Source organism: Lutra lutra, chromosome 11, assembly GCF_902655055.1.
Source record: "Lutra lutra chromosome 11, mLutLut1.2, whole genome shotgun sequence".
Taxonomy (NCBI): domain Eukaryota; kingdom Metazoa; phylum Chordata; class Mammalia; order Carnivora; family Mustelidae; genus Lutra; species Lutra lutra.
Genome location: NC_062288.1, coordinates 18,709,415 through 18,724,181, shown reverse-complemented (window position 1 = coordinate 18,724,181; position 14,767 = coordinate 18,709,415). Strand labels below are relative to the sequence as shown.

The window sequence follows — 14,767 nt, the reverse complement described above, 5'->3', positions numbered from 1 at the left end:
TTTAAAGTCATGTTATTAAAGCTTTCAAAATTGGTCTTCCAAGATCAGATTCTTAAATAAGAACAGAAAGGACAAAAGAAAGACAAACTCCTTATCAACATAGTTTCCTCCTGTCCCTGGAAATCAACATTTCTCTTAAACTTCAAGGTATACACTCCTTTTCTTAGACCTCAGGGATTGACAAACCTTTTCTGCAAAGGGCCAGATAATAAACTTTTCATGCTTTGTGGGTCATACGGTCACTATGTAACTACTTGATTTCTGCACTGTCCCAAGAAAGCAGTCATAGACAACAGGTATTTATTATAAAAACGAAAGCAATCTGAATTTGGCCACAGTTGGCCAACTTCCTTAGAACAGACGTAAATAGAAAAGAATCATTAAAACAAAACTGGTCTCTTGTCAGATGTGATGACTGACTCAGAATCTAGCAGTTAATCACTCTAAAACATTTTTGATGTTGAACACTTTGAATGTAGCCAACTTACTACTCTTGGTTAAGATTCTTCTCTTCAAACTCATGTTCATCATGCTTTAATTTATCCTCATTTAAGAACTTGCTTGCGCATTTATTGAGGGATTCAGTTTAAAATTAATAAATGATGTCCATACAATTTAATATCCAATTTAATTTTTAAAAAACTTAATGAAAAATATAACAGAATCAAAACATTTAAAATAAGTACACTCACTACCCATTCCAGTAATTCATTTAAGTCGTATCAGCTATAGAATAGGAAAAATAAATTCAGAAGTGTAATTTAAAATACACTACTTCCACTTTTGTTAATATTTTACATTTATGTATATATTCTATCGTGGAAGCAGAAATTCTCTCTAAAAACATCTCCTTAAAATCTTGAGGTGCATGTTAGAGCCACAGGCAATATCTGACATATAAAACTGCAGTACAGGCCTTCAAATTTGGCATTTCACTGGTACAATACAATGACCAACATATATAATCACTGTACAGTGCCTAGACATTCCAGTAAGAACCATTATTTTCTTTAATGTAGAACGATTAATACATATTCTACAAGGGGCAGTGAGGTTAGTAATTCTATAGGGTATGTCCCAACATAATTTTCAAATTGTACAATAACATAAACAGCTCTGTTAAGGCCATGTTTTATTTGCTGATTAATGGACAAAAAGGCAATGTAATTTATTTCAAGTATTTTCTTGAAAGTCTGTGCTCATAAAAATCATGAAAAGTTGGAAAGACTGTTAAATCACTGAAACTTTAAATATATCTTACACAATCTTGTTTGTACAAAAATACAAGTTAAATATAAACATAAAGCAATCAATGATAATTTTATGCAAATCTGTTTTATGTGATCTTCAGTTATATATAAAAGTTTCTGGATTCTGTTATTTGTGAAAAGATCAATACCAGATTGAATTACTATCTATTGGCAAAGGGCCCTAAAAAGCTTGCCTTAGCATTAATCTTTTACATGGTTAAGTGCATTTCCTAATTTGAGATCACCTAAACACTGGAAAAAAAAAAACGAAAGGGCAGTATGTCCATAAACCAACAAATAATTTGGCTGTAATGTATCATAAAACATAAAGAAACCCCCACACATCTGTACAATAAACATTATTACATACACACAGGTGTCCACGTGCGTGAATGCACGTACACACACACTCAGGTGAGCACACACCCCCACTCGTAAAGCCTAATGAGGTGCTACTTCCAGTTCGATATTCAGCTCTGCATTTTTTCTTATTTCATCAAATGAATAGCTTTTTGTCACCTTCCCATTCTTGAAGACAGTATGGAGAAGATCCTGTACAAAAAAAACAATGTAAATATATTTTCATATTTTTTATATTTTATGTAAACATAAAAACGTAAGTTTTATTAACTATCCAGCAAAATACTTCAGTAATGCTTTGATGAATTAGACTGTCTAGTGAAACACAGAGATGTTTGATGGTGTTCAAATTACAAAATATCTTTATATACAATGCTTGTGGAGCAGGCAGAGAGCCTAGCAGTATCTAAAAGCGCTATGTAAAAATATTTAGCTTTAAAAGAAGCTAAATATTCTTAAAAGTTTTCCTTGAAGAAAAATCCAAAAAAATGCTAGCTGATCCATCTCTATGCTTTCAGGTGGAAGCTGCCTGGCTGCCCAGAAGAGTCCTGCTGTCGCTGATCATTATGACGGACCGTGAGCAAGAAAAGCCTGCCAGACCTTCCCTTGTTCCTAGATAACAGACTCAATAACTGATTAAACTTACCCACCCTGGAATGTAATAAATTTCCTAGTCACTGAGTTTTGGACTTTAGACAAACAAAAACCCCTAAAAAAAAAAAAAAAACAAGAAACCAAGCCAGAAACAAAAAAGTATTGATTTCTTGATGAATGCTCAGTGACTGATTTAAAAACTGTGTATTCCAGAACTAACTGATACATGTAATCCATTTGATCTATGCAAGGGTCACAACGCTTGAGAATTAAAACTAAATCCCCTTTTGGGTCTGGTAAAGCCACTTGGGTCTCCCTAAGGAACTATATGCCTGCCTTTAGTTTCTCTTTAAAACACCCTCAATTTCCCATTGAGATTGAGAAGCATGACCTTCTCTCTCATAAAGTTAAGTACTATCAGAGAATGGGGTTTCCTATTCTTAAATTAAAATGCCATTTAGGATTATAATTGACTACTGCCTCAAACATTCTAGAGTATCATGTATATACTCTTAAAATCAGTGCCTTTTTAAAGTCATGGTTAGGACTGTGTCTAAAGTGATGCTAGTCTATCTGGAAACACTAATTCAGCAAACTCTTGGTAGCTAGGAGAGTTAAGTGAAGGCTACCAAACCCCTAAACCATCAGGCTAAACCTAAAAATTAGCTTAGGGACTAAATGCTTTTTAAGGACAAAAATATTCTGCCTCAAAATCTTAGGAGTGTCAAAGTAATACACTCTAAGCAGAATATCTGACATGGTATTAAGAATCCATAGTGATAAATTAATATATGGTATAAACATTTTTGGTACTTTTTTTTAATCTGAGAATATGAATGTTCTTAAGTAGTTTCCTTCTAAAAGTTTGTTCAATCCAGTGGCTTAAATAAATTTTGTAACTTCTGAGTTCACAAATACAAGTGTACTTTTGCATGTTAAAGACTGTTACAGCACATGGACCACTTCGGCACACTAGGAATTTTTCTGGTTTGGTTGATTTGAATCTGGAAGCTTGGTTAAGTCTAGGTTTCACCAATTGTTATTATGTCATCAGAATCCAGTCTTGGCCTTTTCACATCTTACATTAAGATAACATAATTTGCATTTTGTAGCCCAGAATTGCTGTGAGAATCACAGGAAACTAAAGAAAACCATCTTGACTGGATTCTGTTAAGTGTAAAAAAAATGCAATTATCTTTAACAACATCTCAGAATTTAGACACCCCTTCCTTTATTAAAAGTATCATAGTTTTACTATAACATAAATAGCTTCCTTTAGTATTTTTGGCTATTCCTCTTCAGAAATTATTTGCTGCTAAATTGGCAGTAAAAGTAAGCTTGTTGAAGCTCATCAATCACTACCCAGCGGGTCACTGTGTAGAAGAACTTTTTTTTTTGAATATTATAAAGTTTTTCACCCACTGTATACACTGACTTACAATCTAGCCCCTTCTTGATTTTCATCTTATTCTGGCAGACTAGGTCAGCATTTGTACACTTTCTTACCACAAAAGTACTTTGTCCTTCAAGAAAAAAATCTGTTCTGAAAATAATTTAAAAATACAACATAGGAGCCACCTTTCTTAATTTGGAAAGCTGACCTATTGTTAAAAAAAAAAAAATCAGCATAGAGAACATACATGACCATATTCCTCAAGGTCTCCTTTTCCTTCCTCAAGTGTAACAAAATTCCCTGCTGGTGTCCGGTGTAAAGATAATCGACCTTTTTTGGATCTTTTGTTGGGATCAGCAACTGGGTCCTTGAAGACATTAATCTGGAAGAAAGAGAAATAAAACTAATCAGGAATGTTCACTCAATTCCCATTCAAGAAAAAAAGCTTAGGTGTATTTTATAGGTATAACTAAGCAAATCCACAGCTGGCTTTTAGAAGCATCACTCTAGCTTGTGTTGGAGGACGGAGTCCTCTGTTGTATAAGGTATAAGGTATGAACAAAATCCAAAGTCTTAAATATCCTTTCTTACCACTGTGGATACCTACTACTCTAGTTGTAAGTAGTCGTTGAAGTGAACATGTGACCCTTAAGGGATCTTTTATATTCTGGAGTACCTTAAATGGATTCAAGTACAGCACATGCATGCTACTGATAAAAAAAATCCATGTCAACTGTATTAGAGAATCTGTGGCAAGGGAACTAGGATTCTTACTAAGGTAAAAGCTTCCACTCCATTACTTGATAACCTCTCCTTTTGTTACTTTTTACTCTATTCCATGTTACTGTGAAAAGCAAAGAAAACCTAGAGAACCTGAAGAGAACAGAGGTTAGTTTAAACATCAGGCCAATATAATAGAAGCAAGTAGTCAATCAACCTCAGAATTTTCCAAAGACAGACACAAATGAAGTAAAGCAGGGAGCCAAGCTAGGTATTGAGGAGTTCTTAGTAAGCCCCACTCCCACCTTTGGATCCACAGATTCTCAGGGGCTATGAAGGGCCAGGGCGATTGCTGTTCAGCTCCCGGAAATGGGCAGCTGGGGTTCTCCTGTTTTAAGGCTATCAGAACAGGACTGTGGTATCTGAACTCCAACCTCATGCTCCACCTTCCTCAAACACGGGACAATGTCTACATACTCACTTATCTTTAATATGTGATGGCTAGGCGAGCTGACATTCCCACTCAAAATGGTCAGCTTTCTGACTCAAAGGTAGAATATTGAAGCAGTAGGAAATGAGTGGCCTGCATCGTCTCTCAAATCTTATTTTTCCTCCTCTCCAAGTCACATTTTTTTTTTACCTAACATCTCTTTTCTTTCCTTGTTTTGAGTCAACGTCAGTGGTATATGACAGCGTATTAGGAGTTTAGAATCATATCCTTTGGTAGAATGCAGTTATTCAATGTAATAGAGAAGTTACTAACAGTAGTAAAAGTTGGACATACCCCAAGGCCATTGGTTACAACATAACTACACTTGAAGGAACAATTCAAGAGATCTCTCGTTAACTTCTGTAGCAAAGCTCCACCAGAACCAAAGGCAATGTTTTCAATACTCCATTTTTTTTGCTTCATGCCTTCTACAATCTAGAGGATTAAAAAACAAAAACTAAGTAATCTGATAGAGGAAGGTTATTTTTGCTGAGTCATGCTGATGAACAAAAACATTTTAGAGTCATAACACACCATACATGGTGAGGTAAGAGTAAGGCCTACAGAGTTATATTCCACATTTTCTCTTTTAAATAACCTACCCACTTCAAAAAGTGTGAAAGGAAGGGATCTCACTCCAAGCTCCTGCATGTGTAGTGTTGCCATTGTGACTGTGGTCAGGGTGGGGGGAATGAAAGAAATGAGGTAATGAGAAACAACTGGTGATAAAACATTTAAGGTTTTGTGTCTATCACAAGAGAGGTTTCTGCCTCTTTTCCTAAATAAGGAGATTCTGGTACACAGAAATCTAGAGCAGGGTTATATCAACTTCCTAAGATGTCACAGGGAAGCAAAGTTCAAGAGTGAGGCTGACAATCAATGAGGGAAGTCTGCTGTTTGTGAAGTTAAACAGAATTTTCATTTTGTCACATTTAAGGCATCTATTAGATGTACAAAGCAAAACTGCTACAATTCCTTTCCTTGCTTCTGAAAACTTATTTCGACTCCCTTCAAGACAAAGAAAGCATGTGTTACCCTTTAGGTCAAACAACATACAAGTGCATCTGCATTAACACAGATGATTCATCTCTGGACCAAGGCTTCATGAAGGCCAAGGAGTATCTGTCTCGATATTTAACTTCTTTTTCATAAGTTAAAACAAACAAACATACATCGAGTTTAAAGCTAATTCTCAACTTTAAAAAAAAGTTGCATATACACTCTCAAAATTTATAAAGAAAAAAAAAAAAAAAAAAAGAAAACTGAAGAATTTCAGTTTTTACACGGAAGTTCAAACACACGGATGAACAAGCTGACTTCCAGAGCTGAGTGCCGGGTGCGAGCCATGGGAAGAACACTGCACTAATGGGTTCTCTGAAAATGGCACAGGCCCTTTCCTGCCCGTGATTTTTCACGTGAAAGGGGGAGAAATGCGTGTGAGGGCACCTGCTAAACTCGCTAAAATGTAGGCATGGGTCATAGTTCTTAACGGATACCAAGTAAGAAACCTTTAATTTAGCTGAGCTAAGGAGACAACAGCAATTAAAAATGCCTGCTGAGCTCTCTCTACTCAGGTCTTCCTTCCTTTTTGCACGAAAGCCCCTAACCTCCCCATACCAAATGTCTTAGAGTTGTCTGGGGAGTTTCTACTTTTCTTAAGTAAGGCAGTTTGGGAGAGCTCATTTCTATAACTGCAAGTGAGCCCTTCCAGAAACCTTGTTCTGGAACTCCAAATGCACATCACCACTGAACCACTGTTTGTTATATGCCATAGTTTTCTCTTAAATGGATCTTTGGGACATAAACTATTTATAATTTGGGTATTGACCTTACTTTTACCACACCAAAAATTCTTGCAAACAGAAAAATCCTTTGGTAACTTGTGTTATACAGGCGGGTGCTATTGGAGATTGATGGACATGAAAATACCAGTGGCTTTATGACAGCAGACTGTGTATAGCAATGATAGCAGGGACAGCCTTCATTTTTATGGAGTATTTTAGGTATTAAAGTTGTAGTGCTTTAAAAGCTTATTTGAGGAAAAACACAAGTTTTAGATAACAGAACACTGTCTGGCTGCATCTACCAATAGTGATGACAGTCAATGCTTAATTTAGAAGAGGTGACAAACCATTCTACACTCTTTTGAGAAAGCACATATTAATACCATCTGAATTTCATAATTACATTCCAGTAAGACACACCTGTTCAAGCTGTGTCAAGACTTTCACTTTATATACAAGGAAGTGTTCCATAACAGGCATTTTCTTGTTTCATAGTGACACATCTTTAGTTGCAGTATCAAGGATGCCCAATGAGGACAGAGTAGTACGTGTGGTCTGGCTGCTATGTCTAGACTTGTATTTTCTCTTCTTATGATTTTCTTAATATTTTCTTTTCTCTAGCTTACTTTATTCTGGGAATATAGTGTATAACACATAGAATAGACAAAATATGTGTTAATTGACTATTTGTGCTATTGTAAGTTTCTGGTTAATAGCAGGCTATTTGGAGTTAAGTTTTGGGGGAGTCAAAAGTTATATATGGATTTATGACTGTGCTGGGTGGAGGGGGTATTGGCACCCCAACCCCTGCATTATTCAAGGATCAATTGTGTCTATAAATTTTAAGCAATTAAAAGATATATGATCATGAACATTTATGAAAAGAATCACAGCTGTACTTAAGTTATTAATGTGCTATTTATCAAACTGATAAGGAGCTTTATTCTAAGGAATGCTTTATCAGAACTTTAATATAAGACACATACCTCTTGTAAGGTATTAATATCTACTCCATCCCCTTGAATAATTCTAAGATAGGGTGGCAGCAACTTGTAGCCCTTTGCGTTCTCAGTAACAGGGAACTTCTTACCCAAAATATCCAAAACCTGTAGGGGAAAATACATACCCAACAAAGTAACTAAAACTGGGGGGGGAAAGTGTAAAAGCTTTCCACAGTTAAAAAAATGACTTTGCTTTGCTAGACAATCTTGAGAATATAAAAACTGATCAAATTACTTAAAAAGTTTTACAACACTATATACAAGCCTTCTAAAATTTAGTCTCAATTCCTTTTGATTACATTAGAAACAGGCATGCTGTTTTTCCATCATGTCAATTTATACTGTAAAGTCGCTCAAAATACAAAATTTTCTTCTTCCCATCTTTCAAATTAATACAGATTCAGGGAAAAAATCTTTGACATTAGGAAATTAAAACAGTAAATTTTAAGTGAGCAGAGTGCCCAGCGAACACAGGCTGGGCCCATAACCCAGGGGTCAATGAATCAAAAACAGTAAATATCATATTTTTAGTAGGTATATAGAACATCATTTGACAAACTTATAATTATGATTTGGATTTATTCTGCCTATGCCCAACAGTTTGTTTGGCTTATTTATTTTTTTAGATTTATTTATTTGAGAGAGAACAAACATTATCAGGAGGGGCAGAGGGAGAGACAGAATATGAAGCAGCCTCCGCACTGAGGACAAGTCTGATGCAGGGCTCCATCCTACCTACAACCCTGAGATCGTGACCTGAGCCGAATCAAGAGTTGGAGGCTTAACCAACTGTGCCAACCAGGTGCCCCAGTTTGGCTTATTCTGTCTGACAGAACCCAAATATAAATCCATCTGAATTATAAAACCTCAAATTATGGTTACAAAGCACGAAATGAAGCACATACAGCCCAAGTTTCTCAGAAGTTCTTATTTAAAGATGACACCCATTTTTTAAAGAGAAATTGCATATTATACAAATCACCCCACTCATTCACTGCCTACTAAGTTTTAGAACAGCTGAAATTCCTGAACACTGATCTAAAATTTCTCAGCAAGCTTGGGGCAGAGCTTGCACAAGACCTACCAGACATGTATTTACCCCGAATCACTCCCTTTTCCTAAATGAAGATTCTACCAACGAGAAAATTCCGTAAGGATGACTTGGTTTATTCTTAATTAGGTCAGTACATTTTTATTAGGCAACAGGGAAGACATGAAACCTGTTAAGTTTGCTAAAACCCAATTTGTTAGTATTTCAGACTAAGACTTTCAAAATTGCCTGTTACTGAATGGGATAGGAAAAGACTTCCTTGGTTCTCTATCCCCCTTTCTCAAGGGGTAACTTATCATCTAATCATTAGTTGGGAAGGTCTGGTAAAGTGCGAAGGCAGGAGCTACAAAGATCTATATTGGGTACCTTGCGTATTGTACAGGTTGTGTGACCTTTAGCAAGTTATTTTAACCTCTCTAAGCCTGTTGCTTTGTCTATAAAAGAGATGGTAATTTATCACACATCTTCATAGAAATGAAATGACACAGCTTAAGTAAAGCACCTAACACAATATTTTTCTAGTAGTAGGCACCAAATAACCTGCTTTTACTAATGATTTCCAGAGAAGGCAAACCAAGTCCTGAATGCTTAAAAAAAAAAAAAAAAAAGCAAAGCAGCAATGCTACATTGAGGATCAACAGTATCTCCAAAGAATCACTACCTGAAAAGTATTTTTGAATTCTTTTTTTCCATGTCACCTTGCATGTATTTCTTCTGCACTAAAAACTTCAAAGGTATAGCAATGATTTGTGGTAAAGAAAAACCAGAAAATTGGTAACCAAATCACAGGATTAATAGTACTAATTAATTTTCTTTTTTTATATTTTATTTATTTGCCAGAGAGAGAGAGGGAGGGCAAGAGAGCACAAAAGGGGGAGCAGCAGGCAGAGGGAGAGTAGAAGCAGACCCCACTGAGCAGGGAGCCTGATGTGGGACTTGATCCCAGAACCCTGGGATCATGACCTGAGTTGGAAAGCAGATGCTTACTCCACTGAACCACCCAGGCATCCGTAATGTTACTAATTAATTTTCAAGGTATGTAGAAAATATCTCTTCAACATTATTATCTATTTGATGATACACAACTAACCCAGAACTGTGGGTATCCTTGGACAAATTTATTACCCTCCTTGGGCTGTAATGCTAAAATTTCTGAAATGGCATGTGCACAAATGAAATTAAAATAGTACTGATATAACTCATCTATAGGCATTTTAATAATCAAGTTATGTGTTCAAAGTTACCTTCAATACAGTGTCCAGAGGATTTCCAGAATCGGGTCTGATTATTAGTGGTGCCTCTGTACTTCTTGACAGTATTAAATGTCTTAGGTCTTCACCCCATATTTTTTCACATGCGTTGTAAATGTCATAGCTATCGCTGACCACAGATACAGGCACTGATGAAAACTGTGTTACTATATGTTCAAAAGCATCTTTTTCACGGTCTTTCCCCCAGGCTGTTATGGTACTAGGAAATAAAATGAAAACAGATTTACTTAGGCAGACACATTATCTATTCCTGAATCATTTCTCATGCACTATACTTACACCATCAACATCACAAAGAAGGTGAGTGATTTAGCTTAATGAATACACATCATAAGGTTCATTGACTATTTGGGCCACACCACCCCTTGGCTGATGTTTAAGAGTATAAGAAATCTTATTCCTGTCCCATAGTTATTTTAACTCTTATAAGTCACAGTCACCCAACTCTTTTTGTATTCCTGAACGTGCTCATTTAAAATCAGTTCACTAGGGGTGCCTGGCTGGCTCAGTCAGTATAGCATGTGACTCCTGATCTCAAGGTTGTGAGTTCGAGCCCCATGCTGGGTGTGGAGTTTACTTAAAAAATCAAACCAAATCATTTAACTAAAAAAAGCACCTCTTGAATGCCAAGATGTCAGAAAGAATGACTATATATTCCTATTATTTTGCTAGGCAATGCAAGCACTTGGCTCCCTTCTGTGAATTTCCCAAACCATATACCAATAATAGCAGGGACATATATTTGTCTTTTTTAACTTTAAAAATCTTATACTTAAAGGCAATTACTTACGCAATTACTTGTACTGTACTGTATGTACATAGAGTCAACTGTTTACCAGTTTTACCTTCAAATGGCCAATAACAGGCAGCCACTTATTTCAGCTGTCGAGTATCCACTACTAATTAATACACGCCCAGGGAATGTAAGAATTTTAATACTTAGTTTGGGCAAAACATAATTAAGATGGGAAACAAAATGTGAGAGTTTCTATTAGGCAGAAACTGCAACAGTGATTTTTAAAATGTTCTCAATAATGATTCTTCTTGAATAAGATTAATAATATATAACAAGCACTTCTTGGTTAATAAATGTAAGTCAAACAATTTAATAATGAATTTGAAAACCGTTACCAATTCCTCACGCCAAGCCATTTTTCCTTTTCCCTAATTTTCTAGTCTTCATCTCTACCCTATCCATTTTTCTGCGTAAAATAATGGGAAGACAACCCACTCATTTATTGTATAGGCCCATGTAGGTACAAGTTTATTTCAAAACTGAGGAGTTACACTAATCTATGACTGAAACTGTCATTCCATTACGGGTTTTGTTTTTCCCCTCTGAAGGGCTGAAGTAAACTCTTTCCCCCTGCAGTCAGTGTATGCTGGTGCTTACAGAGCATGTACACTCCAGGGTTATAAAGACTTAGCTACTCAGTGACAACTTTTGTCTGAAATGGAGAGACAGCAGGTCTATTCACATAAAACTTATTTTAGAGCAAACACTGCTCCTGACAAGTGCAGAGGCTGCCAGTAGCTACGAACCCAACTCCCTACTTCATGCCAGCATCTGCAGGCTAAAGGGATAATTAAGACATGAATGAGGGACGCCTGGGTGGCTCAGTTGGTTAAGCAGCTGCCTTCGGCTCAGGTCATGATCCCAGCGTCCTGGGATCGAGTCCCACATCGGGCTCCTTGCGTGGCGGGGAGCCTGCTTCTCCCTCTGCCTCTGCCTGCCATTCTGTCTGCCTGTGCTCGCTCGCTCTCCTCTCTCTCTGACAAATAAATAAAATCTTTAAAAAAAAAACAAAAAAAAGACATGAATGAAAAGAAGCCCCATCTACATCAAGAACTACTACTGTCCTCTTTGTAAGGATGGAGAAAATTGAGCTCAAAGAATACCAACACGAGAGAGCTTTGCAATGTAAGAATGACCTCGTACGGGCAAAGCTGTCCGCCCACACAGTGCTGCTTGTCCAGTGCTGGTATCAATACAGCCCCTCCCTCTGCTCGTTGCGTCGCACGCCACACTTTGTTGTTCATTTGTATTCTTTTACTCGCTTCCTCTCTGGCACCTGAACCTCCTTGAAGCTTTCTTTCCCGCAACTTCAGAGACCTCTCCACCATTTTTATTTTTATTTTTTTCCTATTGTTATGGTTCCAGTCTGCCTCCGAGGCTGTGTTCTCCCCTTCAGTCTAACTATAAGCTCTGACCCGATGCATGCTTTCCTCCATCCACCTCCTTGTGTGAAAAACACTAGCTTCTAAAAACAACAAAAACCACTTGTGTTCAGGGTTTCCAAAATCTAAGCCTTAGTCCAGGTTTTTCTTCTGGACTCCAGATCCACTTGTTAGGCAGGAAGGTGATTATCTTTATTATATTGATCACCAGGGAGACATTTCCTACAGCACCCTCTACATAATCCAATTGTAACACCTATTCTGATAATAGTATTTGGTATATGGAGCTTATAAATATCTGTTCAATGAATTCTACTAATGCCATTATTCCAATTTCCAGCATCAAATCAAACTGACAACTTTCCAAAGTTTAAGGGAAAGTTTATAAATAGCATATTTTTTTCCTCCTCAATGTTCTATTGATTTTTGTTTTGCTTATATAGTTTAACAAGGCAGTTTTACATAAGCTCAAAAAAGTAAGCATTTTCTTAACCACATGATGTACAATTTTAAATTGGGTTACACATTAAATAGTCTAATATTTCTCTTAAGTTTCTTGGTCAATCAAACTCTCCCCACATCTTTGAGTTCAGTGGGGTTTTTAAAAAATGTGTTATTACTGGCTATAAGAAAGTGTGGCTTTGCTTTGCATAGCCTCAGAGTAAGTAAATCAGGAATATGAAAATCGTTATATGAAAAGGGCAAAATTAGAATCTGAGTATGTGAACTGGTAGTACATTGGGAAGAAAACAGAAAAGTCCTGTTAAAACAAACGATAACAGCATATACTTAAGTCCAGATTCATATATTCTTTAAAATATATGTAACAATAATGGCAGTGCTTTTAGAGTTCTCTTATTTTCAAGTTATTTTAGATGTTAGCTCATTTATCCTTAATGACCTGCTAATGTTGGAGACTTGGCATTTTATTTTAGCTCCTCCTTTTGTTTGGCTGGATGGACAAACTGCGGAAGGGAGAGGTAAGTGACCTGCCCATGGCCACCCAGACTGTCAGCTGTAAGGTTTACTGGGTCACTCAGATTTCCCAGCTTTTAGTTCAAAGCTTCTTTCACTATACCATGCTACTATTCAAAAGACTTTCTATTTAGGAACATCTGAAATATTCTTACATATTAAAAGGGTCAAATTTATAAATGTAGTAAATATTATGAGACATCCTGTTTTAACATGGAAACCCTAAGGAAGACATATCTTTATTCTCAGATTTATAGTATCATACTTGTGAAAACAAAACCATCAGTAAAGAGTCATATATGTATATTATTTTTTTGTGTGTGTCTTTTTTTTTTTTAAAAGATTTATTTATTTGAGAGACAGCATGAATGGGGGAAGGAGCAGAGGGAGAGGGACAAGCAGACTTCCTTCTGAGTGTGGAATCTGATGCAGGGCTCGATCCCAGGACCCTGAGATCAGAACTGAGCTAAAATGAAGAGCCAGGTGCTCAACACACTAAGCCATCCAGGTGGTCGCAGATACTACTCAAGTTTTTAGAAGATGTACACACATCTAAGTCCAAAATAAAACTACTGTAATCCTAGAGCCTTCATCTGTTGATGACATCCCTGTGTTCCCACTTTCATGAGCCTTGACTGTGAGAGCATTCAACAAGGCCCTAATGTCATGATACAGCATTTCCTATGAATATTTAGGGAATTTACCATCTACCAGTCCCAATTTAATCATCAAGTTCTAGCAGTTTCATCTCCCAAGCCATTGCTCATGTTCAGCCACTTCTGTCCGTTCAGAGTCACAGGGTTTGCACCTTGTCATCTCTCTAAACTGCTGCAACAGTTTCCTATTCAGCCTAACTTCTTGTTTCTGTCAATTCACAGGATATCCTGCTATCAAAACAATCTTCATAAAATATTTATCTGATGACAAAGCTCCTTATGCTCAAAACTTCAATGCTCACTCCCATTTGAAAAAGTAATTAGATTAACCCAGCATGCTGTACACAGTTAACATTCAATGTCAAATGAATCTCAGGCCTTAACTAACCTATTTTTTCAGTCTACTCTATGTTCCCAACAAAATCCCTAGTATGTTTCAGCCCATATTCCCCGAACACCCATCTCCTCTTTCACTCTTGCTTTCTCAGGACAATCCCTGACCTGTGCTAGGCATGTGATTAGATTTACTCAGAAGGACTGCTCTCTCATGTCTGCCATTAAAAAAATTCTGCCATTCCTTCAAGAAGTGAAGATTTCACATAACCATCTCTATAAAAAGCTTTCTTGATCCTGCCAGCGAGGTGACATCTTTCCTTTCCTTCCCTTGCACCACCAGAGCGCTTTCACCTCTTTAAAAGTACTTCATCAACAGAGCAGAAAGTTGCTAGTCTATTATTTTTATACTGATATCAGAAGGGTCAATTTTTTATATTTTTCTATCCCTTACAGCACCCAGTAGATCGCCTTGGAGAAAACCTCACTGGTGGTTTTAGCACCCTGTGATATCCAAGTAGGAGTAAAACTTAATAAATCTCCCCAAACTGATTACTGTAAATAATTTTTGCTATTAAGAACCAGAAATTAGGTTTGGCATACACTGTAAAAGCTCCACTGACTTTCAGTAAAGTTTTAGTAAAGTGGGAGCAGAACAGTTGCACTCTGGATTGTAACTGCCTTTTAGAGTGACTCGAGCTGGTTTAGCCA

General features: G+C 36.8%; 1 protein-coding gene across 1 annotated transcript in view; it reads right to left on the bottom strand.

The window, feature by feature from the left end:
* Positions 1 to 283: 283 nt before the first annotated feature.
* The window catches only part of NAMPT (nicotinamide phosphoribosyltransferase), a 38,177-nt gene continuing 23,693 nt past the window's right edge, over positions 284 to 14,767 (bottom strand). Inside the window, exons 7-11 of the mRNA XM_047695735.1 lie at positions 9,888 to 10,113; positions 7,578 to 7,697; positions 5,102 to 5,242; positions 3,845 to 3,979; positions 284 to 1,802 (exon numbers count right to left, since the gene is read on the bottom strand). Of these exons, the coding sequence (XP_047551691.1) occupies positions 1,692 to 1,802; positions 3,845 to 3,979; positions 5,102 to 5,242; positions 7,578 to 7,697; positions 9,888 to 10,113 (733 nt within the window). The 3' untranslated portion in view covers positions 284 to 1,691. The remainder of the gene's footprint in view (positions 1,803 to 3,844; positions 3,980 to 5,101; positions 5,243 to 7,577; positions 7,698 to 9,887; positions 10,114 to 14,767) is intronic.